The 22,056-nt window shown below is 34.4% G+C and overlaps 2 protein-coding genes across 2 annotated transcripts; one reads left to right on the top strand and one right to left on the bottom strand.

Annotated features, from left to right (window-relative positions):
- Positions 1-14,170: 14,170 nt before the first annotated feature.
- Positions 14,171-15,130, bottom strand: LOC108465604 (major pollen allergen Bet v 1-E-like). The gene is made up of 2 exons (XM_017765975.2): positions 14,851-15,130; positions 14,171-14,759 (listed from the first exon to the last, which is right to left on the bottom strand). Exons 1-2 carry the CDS (start codon positions 15,029-15,031, stop codon positions 14,461-14,463), a joined length of 480 nt encoding a protein of 159 aa, XP_017621464.1. The 5' UTR covers positions 15,032-15,130; the 3' UTR covers positions 14,171-14,460.
- A 1,971-nt stretch (positions 15,131-17,101) lies between these two features.
- On the top strand, positions 17,102-17,956 carry LOC128288294 (major pollen allergen Bet v 1-F/I-like). Its single transcript, XM_053024837.1, has 2 exons — positions 17,102-17,413; positions 17,514-17,956. The coding sequence occupies exons 1-2, from the start codon at positions 17,233-17,235 to the stop codon at positions 17,810-17,812; spliced, it is 480 nt and encodes a 159-aa protein (XP_052880797.1). The 5' UTR covers positions 17,102-17,232; the 3' UTR covers positions 17,813-17,956.
- Positions 17,957-22,056: the final 4,100 nt, after the last annotated feature.

Here is a 22,056-nt window from a genome sequence, read left to right as displayed (position 1 = left end):
TGCAACTGGAAATCCGCTCCCTAACCATACTGAAGGGAATGTGAGCGCGGTGACTGAAGAAGACAAGTGGCGAACCAAAAGCTGCGTTTCTGAAGTAAAGACACCTTTACAGAAGATATGGAAGGTGATGGTTGAAAATGGGCTATTCTATCGCCCCTACAGAATCTTTAAAGAAGGAAGTATAAAATGTCAATGTTTTTGTGACTTCCATGATATTGAAGGGCATGACATTCAGTCTTGTGAAGAATTTAGAAAGTTACTTCAAGATATGATGGACAACAAGGAGATTGGGATCTTCAACAAAGAGGTCGATGAGGGAGAAGTATGCGCTTCTGATAATTAATCATCAGGTCTCCCATATAGTGCCAATTGACCATTCGTAATTTATTACGATGCAAGGAAGGAACCGGTGAAACCAAAGATGATCATTGAAGTACCATCTCCTTTCCCTTACAAGGACGACAAGGCGATACCGTGGAAATACGACATCAACATCGTCACACCTGAAGGGGAAAAATCTGAAGCTACAACTGGAGATGTTGGGGAGGTAGGCCATTTTACCCGCAATGGGCAGTGTTATTCTAAAGAGATTGAGCCGATAAAGAAGAAAAATGACTGGAAGCAAAAAGGAAAGGCAGTGATGTACGAGGCCAAAGTTGAGCAGGAAACTCCACCCGTGCAAGAAACTAAAAAGCCTGTGGATGAGGAGGAAGCACAGGAGTTCTTGAAATTTATCAAGCACAGTGAATACAATATGGTGGAACAATTGAATAAGCAACCAGCACGAATCTCAGTTTTATCTCTACTATTATATTCAGAGCCACACCGGAACGCTTTGCTGAAGGTGTTAAATCAAGCTTACGTAGCAAACAACATATCTGTTGAGAAGCTTGATAGGTGGGTGAATAATATAAACGCTGACAATTTCATCTCTTTTAGTGATGATGAGATATCGCCAAACGGTAGAGGCTCAGTGAAAGCACTGCATATTACGACTCGCTGCAAGGGCTATATAATACCGAACGTGCTCATCGATAATGGGTCGGCACTCAATGTCATGCCTTTGGCCACGCTTTTCAGAATTCCGATGGATTTGTCCTATTTAAGGCCCTGTCATTCCACAGTAAGGGCATTCGATGGGACAAGGCGTGAAGTCATGGGAAAGATTGAGATCCCTCTAGAAGTGGGTCCCTACATTTATAATGCCGAGTTCCAAGTCATGAACATCACACCCTCGTATAACTGCCTTTTGAGAAGGCTCTGGATCCATTCTGCTGGAGCAATTCCGTCCTCTCTCCATCAAAAAGTGAAGTTTATCATGGATGGCTGTTTGGTCACTGTCGAGGGAGAAGAAGACATTGTCGCATCTATTTCTACCGATGCACCATACCTGGAAGTGAGCAAAGATGCAATAGAATGTTCCTTTCAATCCTTTGAATTTGTCAATGCCACTTTTGTCACTAAGGGAAATAGAATTCCGGTACCAAAACTATCAAGGAATACCAAATTGGGTGTTAAGATGACTGTGGGAAAAGGAGCCCGAGCAAGGAAGGGTTTGGGAAGGTATCTGCAAGGAATAGTCAGGGCTTTAAAGCCAGTGTACCACAAGGCCCGATACGGTTTGGGGTTCCAGACAGACATATGACAGAAAAGGAAACAGTTGCAGAAAGATCGAGAAAGGAGGATTGCAAGAGTCTTAGGCCGAGAATTAGAATGGGAGCCCATAACGTACCCTCCTTTGTCAAAAACATTTACATCTGCAGGAATGATATACCCCGGGCAAGATAATCCACGAAGCACGCTGTTATTAATTGAAAGGGGTCTTCAGAATGTCAGTATAAATGTTATTGACAAAGGAAGTGACGCAATTAAAGATGTTTCAATGATACGCCCTTGTCCTCTTGGATTTGTTTTGAACAATTGGACTGCTGTGGATCTCCTTGTAGTTTCTAAGTCTTCTCCAAAGTAATGCTCAATGTTAACACTCTTCTTTTTGTGTGCCCCTAAGTAATAGTAGGGATTCTTTTGTAAGAGCTTATGATTTGCTCTTTATCATTTAAATGAACATTAATGGAGATGCATTTTGTCATGGTCTTTTCATTCATAATTTTTTCCTTCTTCTCACAGCTTGTCATTGCATATATCTCACATCATGCCATGCTTGTTGGTCCCAATACTTTGATGCTCCTCTATAGTTCTCTTTTCCATTCAACTTTCAGGTGCTTAGATATCAACGATATGAATAAACCCATTACAAATCTTGAAATCGATTTCGAGAAGGCTATTTGTTTAGGAGAGTTCGAATCTGAGGAAAATGTTGAAGACTATGTCTCATCTCCTGATTTACTAAGAATGGTAGAACAAGAAGATAAACAGATTCTACCTCATCAAGAATCTGTTGAGATAGTAAACTTGGGAAATGAAGAAAAGAGGCAAGAAGTGAAGATTGGGACCTCCATTTCAAATAACACCAAACATGATTTGATCGCTTTGCTTCATGAGTACAAAGATGTGTTTGCATGGTCATATCAGGACATGCCAGGATTGGATGAGGATGTAGTGGTCCATAGACTCCCACTGAAACTAGAATGTAAACCCATTCAATAGAAGCTAAGACGAATGAGACCTAAAATGCTGTTGAAGATAAAAAAAGAAGTCAAGAAACAATTCAATGCTGGTTTCCTACAAGTCTCCAAGTATCCACAATGGGTAGCTAATATAGTCCTAGTACCGAAGAAAGATGGCAAAGTACGAATGTGTGTGGATTATCGCGATTTGAATCGAGCAAGTCCTAAAGATAATTTTCCTTTGCCACACATCGATACATTGGTGGATAACACATCCAAGCATTCATTATTTTCGTTCATGGATGGATTCTCGGGTTATAATCAGATAAAGATGGCTTTGGAAGATATGGAGAAAACTACCTTCATAATGATGTGGGGAACGTTTTGCTATAAGGTGATGCCGTTCAGATTAAAAAACGCTGGGGCAACATATCAGAGGGCCATGGTGATGTTGTTTCATGACATGATGCACAAAGAAATAGAAGTCTACGTCGATGATATGATCGCCAAATACAAGGGGGAAAGAGAGCATGTTGGGAACCTCAAGAAGTTGTTCGAAAGACTGAGAAAGTTCCAGCTAAAGCTTAATCCAGCCAAATGTACGCTTAGGGCTACCTCGAGAAAGTTGCTAGGCTTCATTGTCAGTAAAAGAGGTATCGAGGTTGATCCAGATAAAATAAAATCCATTCAAGAGTTACCACCTCTACGCATGCAAAAGGAAGTCAGAGGATTTTTAGGGAGGTTAAACTACATCGCCCGATTCATCGCTCAATTGACCAACCAGTGTGACCCAATTTTTCGACTCCTTCGAAAACATAATCTGAGAGAATGGAACGAAGAGTGCCAAGTGGCTTTTGACAAGATAAAACAGTATCTGTCTAGTCCGTCGGTGCTAGTACCGCTAACTCTAGGAAGACCGTTAATATTGTATCTTACTATGTTCAAGAATTCGATGGGTTGCGTACTGGGGCAACATGATGAGTCAGGGAAAAGAGAAAAGGCGATTTACTATCTCAGCAAAAAGTTCACAGAGTATGAGGCAAAGTACTCGTCAATTGAAAAGTTCTGTTGCGCTATGGTTTGGGTAGTTCGGAGGCTCAGGCAATATATGTTGTATCATACGACATGGTTAATTTCAAAGCTGGACCCAATAAAGTACATGATGGAATCACCTGCACTCTCAGGAAGAATGGCACGATGACAGATCTTACTATCGGAGTACGACATCATCTATGTGAGTCAAAAGTCGATAAAAGGAAGCACAATAGCTGACTTCTTAGCAATTCAAACAACGGATGAATACGAGCCATTGAGATTTGATTTCCCAGATGAAGACTTGATGTGCATTACAGAAAAAGAGGGCGAGTCATCAAAAGAGAAGTCATGAAAGATGAGCTTTGATGGTGCATCAAACGCATTGGGGCATGGGATTGGAGCAGTCTTAGTATCGCCAGAGGGGAACCATTATCCATTCACTGCCAGATTAAACTTCTTCTGTACCAATAATATAGCAGAATATGAGGCCTGTATCATGGGACTTCGTGCCACAATTGAATGAAACATTAAAACTTTAGAGGTATACGGAGACTCAGCGCTGGTGATATACCAAATCCGTGGAGATTGGGAAGTGAGGGATTCGAAATTAGTCAAATACAGCGATCTAGTGGCAGGACTGATCAAAGAATTCAAAGAAATAACTTTTAATTACTTCCAACGAGAAGAAAACCAATTGTCTGATGCCCTGGCCACTTTGGCTTCAATGTTTAAAGCAAATAGAGAAACATAAATAATGCCTCTTCAAATGAGCATATATAAAGTCCCTGCACATTGTTTCAGCATTGAAAAAGAGCCAGACGGACGGCCATGGTTCCATGATATATTAGAATATGTCAAGAACCAAAAGTATCCCGAACAAGCAAACGAGAACAATAAAAGAACAATCAGAAGAATGGCAGTAGGATTTGTTTTCGATGGGGGCATTCTGTACAAAAGAGGAAAGATCAAGTGCTCTTGAGATGCGTAGATACTATTGAAGCCAGAAAAATACTTGAAGATGTCCATGAGGGAATCTGTGGGACACATGCCAATGGTTTCACTATGGCCAGGAAGATTATGAGACTTGGTTACTACTGGTTGACGATGGAAAGCAACTGCATTAGTTTTGCAAGAAAATGCCACAAATGCCAAATTTACGGCGATAAAATTCATGCAGTCCCTTCGCCCCTTCATGTCATGACTTCTCCGTGGCCTTTTTCTATGTGGGGCATGGATGTTATAGGGCCAATTTCCCCAAAAGCTTTTAATGGACACCGGTTCAGTTTTGTGGTTATTGATTACTTCACAAAATGGATAGAAGCCACTTCGTTTGCCAATGAGACGAAGACTACAGTTTGCAGGTTTTTGAAAAAGGAAATCATTTGTCGATATGGTTTGCCTGAAAGAATCATTTCAGATAACGCCTTGAATCTGAACAACAAGATGATGAAAGAAGTGTGTGAGTAATTTCAAATAAAGCATCATAACTCATCACCCTATCGCCCGAAAATAAACAGAGCTATTGAAGCGGCCAACAAGAATATTAAGAAGATTATTGGGAAAATGACCGAGACATATAAAGACTGGCACGAGAAGCTACCATTTGCTTTGTATGCATATCGCACATCTGTACGGACATCTACGGGAGCAACTTCTTTCTTTCTGGTCTATGGAATGGAAGCTGTGTTACCTATCAAAGTTGAGATCCCTTCTCTACGAGTCTTAATGGAGTCGAAATTAGAGGAAGCAGAATGGGTTCGAGCTCAATATGACCAGTTAAACCTCATCGAAGAAAAACGTTTAAAGGAAATTTGTCATAGACAGATGTACCAAAAGAGAATGATCGCGGCTCATGACAAGAAGGTATGACCAAGAGAATTCCACGAAGGAGAACTCGTGCTGAGAAAGATTCTCCCAATACAAAACGACTTACGAGGAAAATGAGCACCAAATTGGGAAGGACCATACGTCATAAAGAAGACTTTCTCAGGTGGAGCTTTGATTCTCACCGAGATGGATGGGAAGGAGTTACCGAATCCAGTGAACTCAGATGTTGTGAAGAAATATTATGCTTAAAAAAATAAAATCAAGATGAAAACCCAAAAGGGCATCTTAAAAAAAAAGGGATCAAGGTGAAAACCCGAAAAGGGCGTCTTAATTACACAAAAGTTTAGGATGAAAACCTGAGAGGGCGTCCTAATGAAGTAACTTGAGCTTAAAGAGCAAGGCGATTTGAACGGTGGGTCAAATGACAAGGCTATAGTATTTGAAGCATTTCTGAAAGCTCGAAATCTTCTACGCAAGAAGCCATGCTTGAAAAGATTCTTGATTAAGAAACATGGAAGAGTTCATACGTTGAAAATCTGAGCATTTGTATCCATTGAATATAATCCCCTTTTTTTCATGACGCTTTAAACTCTTCTTGGTCAACTTTCTTTGTTTGTTACTTTTGAAATAAATAAATGTGAGGTATTCCTTTGTCCCTACCTAACTATTTCCATACATCTCATTATATGGTTTATTTACATGATAAATAGTGAAATGACACACTCTAAACAAAAGAAATGTTAAGCATTACCCGGATAAGAATTTGATAAATACAAGAGCCTCAAAGCAAGGACAAAGTTCAACCAGGGCAAAGAGTGATATCTGAGAAATGCAGATTGTTCGTGAAGCTCGAGGATGGGTACAGGGCATAAAGAGAAAGTCAAGAGCCGAAGTAATGAATGTAGATCCTCACAAAAATCATGACGAAAAAAGACATACGACAAACATGCCTAAGGCGCATAGCATAATCATGTAGGCATAAAGGCATTTAAGACAAACATGTGCACATCATTATAACATCATGTATGACATATACAGGTACTTCAGTAAAGCAAGAGGATGTGATGATAGCTGTACTGAATCAAAGGAAAAGACATCTGAGTTCCACCAGATAACATGTTTTGGTATTTTGATGTTTTTATTTTTGTTTTCAAAATTCAACTCATATTGCGAGAAATGAGTTGAGCCTCAAGACACGTTGAGGTATTTTCAATTTCGGTCTTTCAAAAAAATCAACTCATATTACGAGAGGTGAGTTGAACCTCAGGACACGCTGAGGTATTTTCAATTTCTGTTTTTTCAATTTATATTTTTCAAAAATCAACTCATATTGTGAGAGGTGAGTTGAGCCTTGGCTCACGTGCTGAGCTATTTTCAATTCATATTTTTAATGTCTGTTTTTAAAGATTCAATTCATATTGCAAGAAATGAGTTGAGCTCCGGATCATATACCGAGTAAAGAATAAAGATTAGAGCTGATTGAAGACACCATATTTTGTCTCCCTGAAGTTGCAGTGGAGCTAATCGAGGATATCAGATCTTTCCTTTCTAAAAGGGGCAGAAGAGAAGACCAAAACCTCATCTCACTGAAGCGATAGAAGAGCAAATTGAAGCTGTAGAACTTATCTTTCTGAAGTTACAGTAAAGTAGATCAAAGCCACAAATATCATATCCTTTAAGTTACACTGGAGAAGATTGAAGCTACAAGGCATATCTTTGAAGATGCAGTGGATTGAACCAAAGCTACAAGATGCGGTGGACTAGAATGAGGTTACCTGAAGAAAAGAAGGGCACCAAAGAAGTCAAGACCCGGCAAGACCAGGCAAAATTGGCCTTCCTTTATGTCTTTGCTCTATTCTCGTTACACGATAATGAACAAAGAGGGGCAGCTGTTATAGGCCAATTTTGGCCCGATTATTTTTAAGATTCAGGAGTCCAATTACATTAAACCCGTTTACAACTAAAACCTAACAAATTAAACCCAAAATTTTACCCAAACCCGAATGGCCCACTAAAGCCTAAACCAACCTAAACCCAAAACCCCTAGCCCAACTATAAACTCTAAGCCCAAATCAGAAAAAAAAAGAAAGAAGAGAAACCCTAAAACTAACCCTCAACCACCCCTTGACCTTCGGCCACCTACCCCTCTGCCAAAAGCCTGCTCCGCCGCTCCACCGGTCACGTCTCCACCATCTCTCCAACAACTTGCACCTGCAAGGGATCAGAAAGAAAAGACTGAAAATAATACAAAATCAAGTGGTATGGCTATAAAAGCCAAATTTAAACATTTTGTAAGGGTCGGCCATTTTTTCATCAATAAAAAATAGATTTTTACTCAACAAAGTCAGCAAAGGCATAGATTAACACCAAAATAGTAAGAACAAAAAGGAATCAAAAGCACCAAGCCAAATCAGAGGTGATTTCTTATTTAGTATTTTTTTATTATTTCGTTTCGAATCTTGGTTACTTTATTTATCTTTTGTTTCATATATATATAACATAAACAAAGAAAAGATAAATACAAAAAAAATAAAAAAATACGTACTTTTCAGAGGTGACCGGCGACGGCGAAGACTCAGCGGTGGATGGCGGTGGGTCACCGGAGTTACCTCGCTGGAACCTGGATCTGCAGAGAAAATAGAGAGAGAGTTTAATTTTTTTTAGAAACAAGTAACAAATGATTTTAATAGAAACAAGTAACAAATTATTTTAAAACTAAAAACTTTAACTTATATAGGTATTACAAAACGACGTCGTTTTGTCGGCACCCATAAGCCCCAAAACGACGCCGTTTCACTCTGCCTGACCCGATCCGACTTTGACCCGCTAGGATCCGCGTGTTTCTGCTAATTGGGATAATTGCTTGCGTGGTCCTTCCGCATTTCCATTTCGTTTTAATCCAGTTTTTCCTTTTTTTATTTCTGTCTTCTAATTTTAACTTCGTAGCAATTCCGTCCCTACATGAACGACGTAGTTTTGGAGGATAGGGATTATTCCTTTTGGTCCTTCTTCGTCATTCATGTGTTCAAATTGGCCCGATTTCTTTTATCCTTTTTAATACTGCCCAAAAAATTTTGTTTTATATTTAAATTTAGTCCCTTTTTTATTGCTTTCTCTATTTTGTTATCGAATTGTCAAATTTAATATATTATTATTTTCTATTATCATTACTATTATTACTCTTGCTATTATTATTTATCATTATTATTATTCCTATTATTAATATTATGTTTTTCCATTTATTATTATTATCATGTTATATTTAGTTTTATATATATATATATATATATATATTGTCTCGTTTTTACTGTTATATGTATATATATTTACTTTTATTATTATTATTGTATCTATTATTAATATTATTAGTACTAGTATTGATTTTCACTTAATATTTATATATGTGTCTACATGTACGTATTTATGTATTGTACTAATGGTTTTCTTTTTCATATTATTATTTCTAATATATGTATATATTGTATATTTATATATATTATATATTTTAATGTTATTTATTGTACATTTTTTATTATTCCATGTATATATTTTTATATTTTTATACCATCTCATGTACATATTCTTGAATACTATGTTATATATATATATATATATATATATAATATTGTATTATGTATATATATTATTATTATATATATTTTATCCTTATTATATTTATTATTAATATTATTACATATACTCTGTATACATGGTATTATTTTTAACATTATTATATTTACTATTATATTTATTATTTTAATATATTATTATTTATTACTTTATTTTTCTTACCTTATCATTATGTCATACTTTCTTTCGTATTTTTATTATTATTGTTATTATTATTATTATATTATTTTATTTAGTATTATTTTTGTATATATTATTCATACTATCATTATTATATTATTTTTACCACTATTACATTTATTATATTAGCATTATTATTACTGTCATTATCATTATTAGTATTATTATGTGTTTTCATTATATATGTTTTTATATTTAAAGTATTATCTTAATATTGTGTTTACTATATATATTTACCCTTTTACTATTATTATCTATCATTTTATTTTTAATATTATTAAGTTATATTTGTTTTTTATATTCTTTTATTATTATTATTACCATTATTAACATATATATATATATATATATATTTTTATGTACATATTATTATTTTATATTATTGTTGTAAATATTATATATATATATATATATTTATGTATGTTCCTTAATATTTTCTTTTATTGTAAGTATTACTATTATTATTACATACATTTATTATATGCATATATATATATATATATATATATTATTACAAAATATATCATTTTTCCTTATTTTATTATTAGTACATGATTTGTTTTTATTTTCTTTTTTAAATATCATTGTTATTGTTATTCTAATATTCTAGTATTCCATGTTAATATTGTTCATTAATGATATCATTGTTTGCGTCGTTTATTTATTTTAAATTCTCACTTTAGAAATATTTTTTTCTCATATTTTTTACTAATTTCAATAAATAAGGCAATGAACCGATTTAATATTAAGTCATCGATTTCATCGCTATGTTGGGTGAAATTCGTTGGCTCGTGTTAAAAACGAGACACCCTTTTTTAAAAAAAACGAAAACTAAAATTTCTCATTTTTCAATCGGATCACGATTAAATGTCAATTTGAATTCGTATTTTTGAAAATCAAGACAACACGAGTTTAATAAAGATACCAATTTTGGGCGTCACGGGGTGCTAAGCCTTCCTCGTGCGTAACCAACTCCCGAACCCTATTTTTCTCTGAATTTTAACGTAGACCTAAACCTGGCCTTATTTTTACCCAAAAAAATAATTCTTTTTTCTAAAAAGAAGATTTATTAGGTGTCCGATCACATCTAGAAAAGATCGGTGGCGACTTCCCTTTTTTAATAAAACCGAAAGTCTGTTTTCAAATTTCCAGTAAGTCACCTCCATTAGCGATCGAAAAGCAAAATTTTTACGTCGCTACAATTGGATTTGCTTAATAGCCAAATTATTGAGGTATGTTTCGAGCCTTAAAAGACTGACATGTTGACAAAATTACTAGTTTGATAGTATGAATGTTTGATTGAGTTCGTAATTGCATATTTGAGTTATGAGATATGAGAATATTTGACTGAATGATATAATGTGTTGAGATGTTAAAATTATGTATGATTTAAACACATGAGATATTTGTTATATTGTGTATTGAAAAGGGTGTTATTTATGCACAATGAAAATTTACAAAGTATGTGAAATTGAACGATATTGATTGATACCTATACAATGGTAATTTGAAAGATTGGAGCACTGTTTCTATTTACTGAAAGTATGTGATTATAGAGGACATGCTGAGCATGTCAAATGAATGTGAAAAGTATTAAAATATGATTATGTCTGTAATTGTGTGACATATTGCATATGCATTGGGTTAGGATTTTGTGGTTGATGGAGGAGTTCCGTGGAGTACCAGCAGCATATTAAGTCAGCATTATTCATAGTCAGTGCGCTGCACCTGGAGTATAAGGGGGATTGGCTATTTTATCGCATATTATATGTTATTGGCGATTGTATCGCACTATTTGATATCTGGCTGATTTTTTGCATTATTGATTATTTGGTGGTTTTACCACATCGAACTATGCTCATAATGTTTTGGAGTTTGGTAGATGGGTTCTGGGGAACTCGTGGTGTGTAGCAGATGGTATGGGTAGGAACCTTTTTGCATTGCATCATGTGCACGACATATTCAAATGTTATTGATTTATGCTACGCATTGTATTTTGTTGTATTAAATGGTATTGAAATTAATGATTGTTACTCGAATAATTGATGGCCTATGCTCATAAACTGTTTGACATCAATTTGATAATGACTATGTAATGACATGAAATTCTTATGATGGTTTTGTTTTCTTCTGTTGATGCTAATATGTTTCACTGTATTTGATGTTTTTGCTCGTTGAAATAATTATTCGACTCACACTGAGCTTTTCATAAGCTCACCCCCAATAGTGTTTAACTTTTCAGGTAAACCTCAAAATTAGGACTGGACTCGGCATTCGGAGAATCAACTTGGACCTCGGATTATTATTATTTTAATTAAGTATTCTTAAGTCTATTGGTTTTGGCTTATAATTTTTAATTATTTTTGGTCTGTGGCTTGGTAACTTTTCTTTTGGTGATTTTTGCATGCATGGATTACTCAAGCATAATAACCGGATAATGCATGATATCAGGATTAAGTAAAATTTGATACTGTTCACTATTCCCTAGCTTCCACTACATTGCAAAGGAACTATTTGTGGAAAACAAATTGATAAGGCAACTAATTTTCTAAAATGACTTGAAAAATGGTTTTTCCGCTGCAGTTTAACTTTGAGTTTTTTTTCTTAAAGAAGAGCGACAAGCAAATGGTTTTTCTAAAACAACACTATCAACAATAAAATGAATCCTAAGCATACACGACCTAATGAATGGATGCTTTTAAGCTAACTCAAAGTACAACTACGATTTTCTCAAAAATGAATTTATTTAAAGTCTTAAATAGTAACGTAAGTTAGCTTAGCCATTTCGGTGACTAATGTAACCTTCTCAATCTAGCCATAATGTCTAGGCATGATTTGGGAGGTTATAGATATGAAGGACCATAGTTAGACTATGGAAACTAATGGAGTCCACCAAGACCTTAAACTTGGAAGGGGTATACTTTGTAAGACCATGGATAGACTATGGCAGCATAGAAAGTCCACTGGGACGATAAATGGGTGAAAAATAAAAAGAGAAATCATGGGACAACCCGCATTAAGGAAAATTGGTGTATGGGCATGCATTAGATAACCATCGGTCGAAGGAATCCGCCAATAGAAGGGAAAATATAAAGAGGGGAAAGACTACTACAAAAGCAGTTGTAAAAGCTAGTAAAGCATATTGGCGGTGATTGTACTAGAAATAACATATGTTTTATCCCTACTTATTGGTTAATTTGTTCCCATTTAGTTACCCTTAGCATACATTTTAACATGTTCAGTTTTGTAAATTGCATTTTATAACTCAGTGAATCCTAGCTTATTTTATCCTTAACTATGTTATCTTATTGCATTAATGTTATAGCATGAGTTAATTCCAGATTGTGTCTAGAATTGTCGCCGCAGTTGACAGCTGTCTAATAAGAGCCAACATGGCGTTAGCTGTCCAGTCCGGTGTAACTACCCTGTATGAATAAGGATAGAAGAATCCTGTGGGAAGGACACTTGTACTGTTGAGGAAAACATAAAAGGATAACGTAAGAAGAATGAGGGGAGGATTTTTTGCTGGAGCACCATTCTCTTACCTTATTTTGAAACTTGAGGCCATGGCAACTTGAGCCTCCTTTACGTGAGCCAACGTGAAGACTGATGCAGATCCACTCTTGACAAGGAGATCTAAGTGCAGGACAATGGGAAATGGAGAGATTCAGTCGAGTAGCCTTGGAATAGTATTCTCCATTCGGTTTTTTCTCATTTCTTTGAAAACGCTGGTGATTACTCTATGTTTTCTACTATATAGAAGTACAATGAATGCTTTGTTAAATTTTATCTTATTAAACCTTATTTTTATTGTTTAATCTTGGTGGTTTGAATGTTCTAAACACGGAAGTGTTATTCCAATCACTAACATTGGAAGGTGCAGTGGCAGTTAAAGCTAATAAGTATTTCAGTGGAAGTTGAGTAAGGACAAAAGGAATTTAGTCCACTTGTTCTTAATAGTGTCATATTGCCATCATCGGAAGGTGAGGTTAATGTCCATGGTTAAGTCCCAGATTAAATAAAATAGTGGCATTTGGTAAGATATAGATTAAATTTTATTGTGTTTACAATCACCTATCTTTTATACCTTGTAAGTATTTAGTATACTTCTGAAGATTCATGTTGGGGATCCCAGTTTATCCATAGCATACTTTTATCTTATTTTTTGTGAGTTATTGCTTCAACAACTATCCTCACAATTTATCTTGTTACTATCTAGTTTTTGCACTGACATTAATAGACAAAAGACAACTATCCACATCTGTCTACTATTCTTGCATCGATAGTGTATGCTTGCACATTATTGCTGTGACATTTATAGCCAGTCAATTTTTTGGTGCTGTTGTCGAGAGTTGATGCACTAGGTGCTTGGTGTAAAGGCGAACTAAAGTTGGTATAACCAAGGATCATAGATAAGGATCCTCCATTACGAAATGTCATGGGCGTTTTTGAGAAACCTTAACAGCTAGTGGTTTGTCATACATATTCCAGTTAGTTCATAAAGAAACGAGAGGTGAGTTAGAACCTATCAACAAAGAAGGATACATCGAATGACAAAATGTCTATTAGGACTATTCCACTTTAAGGGGAAACCATTAAGGAAGTATTTTTATTTAATTGAATCCCGACAAGGCGGGGTACATCTCGTGTAATGATGAAATTCACTAAGTTCATTTGAACTTACGACGGTTGTTTTGCTATTGCAAGATATACATAATAAGAGACTCGAGGAGGGATCAAGCGAGATCATTTGGAATCGAAAATTCATTTAAGTAGAGTCAAGCACATAGGAAGGGAGCACCCTTAGGAACTCTGCCATGGCGGTGAATATATTGTAATTATGTAGTTCCTTAAGAGTGGAGTAGAGACAACAAACTTTATTTAGAAATTTATGTATATGATGTAAGTTAATTTATTAATAGGTAATAAAGTTTGATTTTGAAATAGTAAGATCATAGTATAAACATTAATACGGTTCTGTTGTGATGCCCGGACCCAGATCTGGTGATTGGGTCGGGTGAGGGTGCTACAATACAACTCAAATTCTTTGACTGTAATGAAAATGACTTAAGAAGATCAAAGCTCAATGAGCAACACCACTCTTATTGAAACAATCAGATGACAGTTTAGGTTTTAAGATGAAAAAGAAAATATCAAAAGCACAACATTAAAATCTGACCCGTCTTTAAAGGAAGCATGAAAATTCAAAGCAACCTATATCTTAGTTGCAAGCATCGGGATTAGCTAAGAGGTAAGCTTCAATGGCTTTGTAAACTCCCTCACTCCCTTTAATGAGAGCCTTGATTTCATCTTCAGTTATTACATAGTCACCAACAGTGTAAAATTTCATCGAGCTCTTGCAAACAGTTCCTCCACCTACAGCTGCCTCAAACTTATTCTCGTAGTTGATTTTCTCAAGCTTGTCCCCCAATGGCCCACCTTCAATCAAACTGTAACTGTATGAAAATTTGTTTTCATCATGTCCTCCAATCTGGTGCTTCATATATTGGAATGGAAGGCCTAAACAAATAAAATACTTGTTATCCGACATACTCGTGTTGACCGCATTTCAAAGAGACCATAGAAAGTGAAAAAAAATGAAAGAACTAACCTTCAATAAAGTTGATCTTTACGATACTTCCAGGGCCAGGATTAGCTTCAACCTCAATACTCTTGATTGCATGAGGGGCAGCTATGGGCCAGACCTTGTCAGCTTCAAGAACGAAGGCCTTGAAAAGCCTGGCGGGAGTGACTGGGGAGGTAGACTCATAGTTATAAGAGACAACACCCATGATTCTTGGGACTTTGAGTTGAAAGAAAAGAATAAATGGATGATTGAGTGAGAGTTTGAGGTGTGAGATGATTGAGAACCAAGATGCTATTTATAGACTAATATTTATTCTCATCTTTTAATTGGATTTATATCCAACATTGTTATTAATATTCATTGAATTGGTACTAGTCAAATGAGGCAGCCAGAACTTATTAAATCGCAAATTGGTGACTAAATATTTTATCAGTTTGTGATCTCCTATTTATTTGCTTTATATCTCTTCAAAATGTATTTTTTTTAAAAAAGAAATATATAATGATAACATATATTAGATATTCATTTAATTTTAAATATATTTAAAAATATTTTATTAATAATTATATATTTTAGAATTAAATTTAAATCGATAAATAGAAATTCTGGTGGAATCGAATTAACCTGAAATTAAATTTGCACTATTGTTCATTTTGCTGATGAATTAATCCTTTGTCAGAATGACAAGAAAACTTGTAGAAAAGAAATAAATGAATTTTTCCATTTCAACTCCTTTTGGTAATTAATATGTAAAATTTGGACGCTTAGGATTAGGGACTTAAAGTAGGGGTGAGCAAAACTTGATTCGATTCGAAAAAATCAAAAAGAAAATTGTATTTTGAGTTAATCGCGAAAACTTGATTCGAGTTCGAATCAAATTGAATTTTACAATTGAATAACTCGAATAACATAAATCAAAAAACAAACAAATTGGTCTCTCTCTCAACAAAATTTTCAAAATATGTAGTTTTAATCGAAATATATAAAGAAAGTTAAAATTTAAACATTTTCTAATTAATAATTAGGACCTAAATTAGGACCTAAATTATAAGTTAATTAAATGATTGTGGCGCTGCTCAGCGCAAGGGGCAGCGCCGGACTTAATTTTTTAATTTAACACGAACAATTTTACTCAATTCGATTCAACTCGAATCTCCTTTTACTCAATCCTATTAAAAAAAATTAAATCAATTAGAAGTTTATCATACTAAAGTATCTGGTTTCAAATTTATGTGCTCCAACATGGAATTAATTATACTGTAATAAGATTTTAATTTGACATGTTTAATTTTTTTAATTTAACACGAACAATTTTACTCAATTCGATTCAACTCGAATCTCCTTTTACTCAATCCTATTAAAAAAAATTAAATCGAATTAGGATGATAAAATAGGAGTTGTCATCTCGATTAAATGGAAAATTTTCACTCGACTCGGTTCAATCAAATGCTCACCCCTAACTTAAAGCATAACTTTTGATACTTTTTTCTAATGTGATATTTGTGTGTTTTTTTTTTATCTAATGGTACTTATTTTTATATGTACAAAAAAGACTATATATTTATAATATAATATCAAGCCATGATACCTCGAGTCTCAAAGAAAATAGTAAATAACAGTGTTAACTTTTTAGTTTTTAATTCGAGTTTTAGAGTTTGAAAATATAAACTTTTTAATTGAAGTGCATTTGCATGTGGAGATTCAAATTTCAAAATATAAACTTATATATGTAAGGCAGCACCCTCTGAACAGCCTTAGGAAGACTTGGACTTATCTAGAAACGGTTTTTAATTGAATATAATATAATATCAAGTTTGTTGAAATATATACTTTTCTTTAACTTCAAAAAATTTGTCTCTTATGATACCTCGAGTCTCATTCTGGAAAATGAATAATAGTAAATAACAGTCTATTATATATTAAATTGTTTTTGACGGCAGTGAATTTGAAATATTATTTCTCAATATTATTTTAAATGAATTAAATTATTAATATTAAATATGCATAGAATCATAGGACTAGTCGGTGCTTCATGTTGAGCATTTTGGATCAGTTGATTTTTTTGACCTCAACTTCTTTTCATCTATTCCTATAACAGACTAATATTTATATAAGCATTTTCCTCTCTCTCTATATATATGAAGTCATCAATTGGCAATTACTTAGACATATCTGGGATGCTTTTTTTGACTAATAAAAATTAATAACATTATTGGATATAAATCCAATTAAAAATTGAAAATAGTCAAGTTCTTAAGTTTCAATTTCAGTCTATAAATACTGTCATAGTTTTCTAGCTTCCCACACATCGAAACACTCGCTCACTCACTCACTCATCCATTCATTTCTTCTTCTTTTCTTTCAGCTCAAAGACAAGACTACAAAACTCCAAATAGCTTTAGAACAATGGGTGTTGTCACTTATGAGTTTGAGGTAACCTCCCCAGTCGCTCCAACCAGGCTTTTCAAGGCCTTTGTTCTTGAAGGTGCCAAGGTTTACCCCAAGGCTGCCCCTCATGCAATTAAGAGTGTTGAGCTCGAAGGTGATGGTAAGCCCGGAAGTATTGTAAAGATCAACTTTGTTGAAGGTTAGTTACTTCTTTAATTTTCACTTTCTTTTAGCTCTTTTCTTCTTTTGGTATCTGTTTGACATGAGTATGTCGGATAATAAGTATTTTATTTCCTTAGGTCTTCCATTCCAATATATGAAGCACATGATTGGAGGACATGATGAAAACAATTTGTCATACAGTTACAGCTTGATTGAAGGCGGACCTTTGGGGGACAAGCTTGAGAAAATCAGCTATGAGAACCAATTTGTGGCTGCTGCAAGCGGAGGAAGTGTTTGCAAGAGCTCGATCAAATTTTACACTGTTGGCGATTATGTAATCACCGAAGATGAAATCAAGGCTCTCATTCAAAGGAGTGAGGTAGTTTACAAGGCCATTGAAGCTTTCCTCTTGGCAAATCCCGATGCTTGCAACTAAAATATTAATTTTTCTTTCCATTGTTATATTAATAAGAGTGGTGGTCGTCAGGATTTGATCATCTTTATGTTTATTATACTCAAAGAGTTTGAGTACGTTGTATTATTTTTATATATATATAATAAAATAAAATTAACATATAAACTTGCAAAAATAATTGGGTTTTAGCCGGTATATATTTTGCGAACATTCTACAAATTTTCTTTCATACATTCGTTGTGTTAACGAAATCTCGAGGTTTTTTTTTTGGTAATTGAATTAGTATTTAAAATCGAATAGAAAGAATAAAAATTGTAACACTGCAATCATGATGTAGCCATATGTTTTCAACTTTTACTTATAGCTACAATCTACAAAGAGAATTACTTACGACACTATGTATAATATTTACATTACAAATCGAAGACACAAATTGCAACTGTCAATTGAAAATCATTTTATGGGATGTCACTCTAGTTTTATACTTCCTGTCATTTCTCTCCCATTAAATATAGTCGAACATGACTAATAATAGGAAGCTAATTATCAACAAGCTAAATAAGGAATTTACTATTTTGAAAGTTGGCGGTTTTTTATATGTATTTTTTTAAATAAGCTAAGATAAAAGAAACTAGTAAAACATAAGAACCCAAGATAAGAAATAAAGATAAATATTTGATAAAAATTTGGCTTTGATTCTAGCTAGCTAATAATTTGGACAACTGCATGCCCCTCTTTGGTATCCAAAGTGCATATATTCCATTTCCCTCCCTCCTTGTCAATTTCAGCATCATCCCAGCCATGTATGTTGCTGAAATGAATACCATCCGGAGGGAGTAGGGGGCAAATATTTCGTTTCCCTCCCTTCTACTATCTCCCATCCACTTCCTTTAGATTATTTCTTTGAATTCCAAAAAATTCCAGGGCTCCGGAATGTCCCCTCGGAAGATTTGGGCAATTACGTCCTTTACATCATAGGGGAAGCTTTCATTCCAAGGCTTGGAACCTTCCCCCTGTTCAAAACCATTGTCCAAGTTTAACTCCTTGTAACCCTGCACCTCTTCATCCATAAGAAGGTACTTGAATACTTTCCGGAGCGTGGCAGTTTCAAGGACTATTATCTGGTTAGGTTTACTAAGGATTACCATCCTATCAACAAAGCCCAAGAAGAGATTGACGCCTTCCCCACTATGACATAACATGCATCGTTCCGTCATTATTATCTATTCCCAAGACAAAATAGTCATCTCGCACAATTAATGTCCTCTACATCCCTTCTATCTCTTCTAGAAGCGTCCCCTATACACTTTAAAGGAAAACACCGCTTCAATTCTTACAAACCATCTATTGAAAATGGCGGTATTCATTCAAACCATCCATTGCAAAAGACGAGTCTGCACACAAACTATCCACAAAAATTGGGTGGTTATCAATTAACTAGATTTTGAAAACAAGAGGTCTGTACAAGGAAGAAGAACAAAAGACACGAAAAAAGCTGAAGACTACCACTTGTTAATCAATGGAACATTATTTTCAATTAGCAACAATTTGGAAATGAAAAGAGAATGCATAGGCATAAACCACAACTCTAGCAGCACTATATTTTTATTTATTTTCAAGGAATTCTCCTCCGTACCCCTAATCGGAGTACCCTCACGAGGTACACCAAATGATCTAGTTCCCCCACTCGTTGAATCTATTCCCTTCCCATCCTTCTCTAAATCGTCAAGGTAAGATCTTGACCTCCTAGTTGTTGGAAAAAATCTGGTTTAAAAACGGTTTTCTGGCATAATGGAAAATTAAAAATTTGAAAACGGAGTTGGTTTGTGATGTTTATTGTAATAAACTTTTACTGAAAAGCACTTATGCTTTGTGCTAGACGGATCTTTGATGTTCCACCAAGGACTTATATTTGACTTAAGTTGAAATTTTTTAACACATTACTTGTCTTCTTTTTTTTTGTCTAATGTGGTACCTGTATTTGATGAAAAATATATATTTTGGCATTTGAAGGTAACAATGTTAAATTTTGAATGCTTAATTCAAGTTTTACATTTGATTTGATAAAATTTTATAATTAGTTAAAAATGCTAGCAATTAACTTTCATCAAATTAACCTTGAAACCCAATTTAAATCACATTGATATATTCAAAAATAGAAAACTAGAAAGAAATTTCCTAAAAATAGCAGCCAATCCCCCTTCCCATGGTCGGCCACCTTGAGAAGAGGAATTGATGGTCGCTAAACTAACTAAAAATTCGACTAAGGCAAGGGCACCTATTGAACAGTAGTATAGTTCTGGTGAGACAGGAAATATCGTATCCACAAGGAGTAAAAGTACTAGTAATTACTATCTTTTTATTATCTAGCCTAACAATTAAGAGAATTTTTTAAACTAAGACTAATTATCTAATTAACTAAAATTATGACTGAGATTAAAGTTGGAAAATTCTTTTTAGAAAACCGATGGAAAAGACAATACCTAAGGAAGAATCCACCTAGACTTCACTTATCACTTCTGAATTAAACGATTTATTCACTTGACTTAATCTGTAGAAATCCATGATTTATGTTAATATCTCTCTCGAGACTAAAAACAACCGACTCTAGGTTGATTAATCGAAATCTCTTTCTAATTAAAACCCCTATTATCGCAATAACTCGATCTATGGATTCCCTTATTAGATTTGACTCTAATCCGGCAGATCTATGTCGTCCTATCTCTAGGATTACATGCAACTCCGCTTAATTATGAAGGATCTACTCTTAAACAGGGACTTTTGCTCCATTGAATAAGCACATCAAAACCTACTTTAATATCCTAGAATATTAAAGTAAGGATTAAAACTCATAATTAAGAATAAGACAAGTATTTATCATATAATTCAAATAGTAATAAGATCCGTCTTAGGTTTCAACTTCTCTAGGTATTTAGGGAATTTAGTTCATAGTAATAGAAAACATCTCAAAATTGGGAAAATAACAAAACATAAAGAAACCCAAAGAACTTCTAAGGAAATTGAATGGAGATCTTTAGTCTTGAAGTAGATCCTGCTTCCGAGCTGATTCCGATGGCTGTCCTTGAGTATTTTCTACCTTCTACTCTGTGTGTCCCTCTTGATCCTCTTCTAGGGTGTTTAAATAGACTTTGGAATGCCCAAAATAGCCCAAAATTATCCTTTTCAGAGTAGAATTAGACTTGAGCTCGACAGGGACACAGCTGTGTGCCATGCACGTGTGAGGGTGCAGGCCGTATGCAATTCTGGCTTGGTTTAATGTCGACACGGCCATGACACACGGGTGTGGCCTGCCCGTGTTCCACACACAGGCATGTAGATTACCAGTATGAAAGTGCCTAGGCCGTGTGAAACACTGAATTAGGCCCAATTTGTTCGTTTTTGGCCCGTTTCTTACTCTTTTTTACTATCCTAAGCTCTCCTGAGTATAAAACATGAAATTAAAGGATTAAAAGTATCAAATTCATTAAATCTTATGATAATGCTTCCAAAAATATGCCAAGCATAGGGTAAAAAGATGTATATATTATGGTTTATCAAATATCCCCACACTTAAGCATTTGCTTGTCCTCAAGCAAAATCCTCAACTCTCAATTAAAATAAATTCTTCTCAACTTATAATTTTCATCAATAATGAGTCAAAATGATCCGCAAATAATCATACATTGAGAATTCAACTAAAAGAACATCAAAGTTTCAAACAATCCAAGTTGAGCGTTTTAATCATAAAAATCATAGGTATCTCCCCTTATCTAAATAATTACATTTAATTCCAAATTAACAAGAGTTGGCATCCTCACTAAAGATTTATTCAAATCACTCAAAGTGTTTAAGGTTCAATAATTAAGCACTCAATAGTCAAACATGAAAAGTTATTATCATATGCTTGCATGAAAAATCAAATCTCCACCACTATAAATGAAATGATACACAAATCAAAAGGTCTTTAGCAGGGTTGTAATGGGGCTTGAGTTAAAGGTGTGGATAAAGGATAAAAAAGAGGGTTAGAATCGAGATTAATTTAATAAGTTACCAAACTTAGAATAATAAAGCTAATTACTGAATTACAAACAATTTCCAGAATTAAGACTATCCAAAACTAATGAAATAATCTTTCTTTTCTCGAAATAATAACTTTAACTTATCCAAGCTCTTTATAACAATATGTAATTATATGAATATAAATATACGATTTTTTTAAAGAATAAGAACAAGTACAATAATGGAAAGTACATAATAAGAAATAA

The sequence above is a fragment of the Gossypium arboreum genome, unplaced genomic scaffold, assembly GCF_025698485.1.
Source record: "Gossypium arboreum isolate Shixiya-1 unplaced genomic scaffold, ASM2569848v2 Contig00198, whole genome shotgun sequence".
Lineage (NCBI taxonomy): Eukaryota > Viridiplantae > Streptophyta > Magnoliopsida > Malvales > Malvaceae > Gossypium > Gossypium arboreum.
Note: the sequence above shows the minus strand (reverse complement) of the source record. Positions and strands in the feature narration are given on the sequence as shown.

Excerpts from the sequence above, each read along its gene's own strand:
- LOC128288294 (XM_053024837.1), top strand. The coding sequence starts at position 17,233 with ATGGGTGTTGTCACTTATGAGTTTGAGGTAACCTCCCCAGTCGCTCCA. Across the intron at positions 17,414-17,513 it reads AAAGATCAACTTTGTTGAAG|GTCTTCCATTCCAATATATG; the intron begins GTTAGTTACTTC and ends TTATTTCCTTAG.
- LOC108465604 (XM_017765975.2), bottom strand. The coding sequence starts at position 15,031 with ATGGGTGTTGTCTCTTATAACTATGAGTCTACCTCCCCAGTCACTCCC. Across the intron at positions 14,760-14,850 it reads AAAGATCAACTTTATTGAAG|GCCTTCCATTCCAATATATG; the intron begins GTTAGTTCTTTC and ends TTATTTGTTTAG.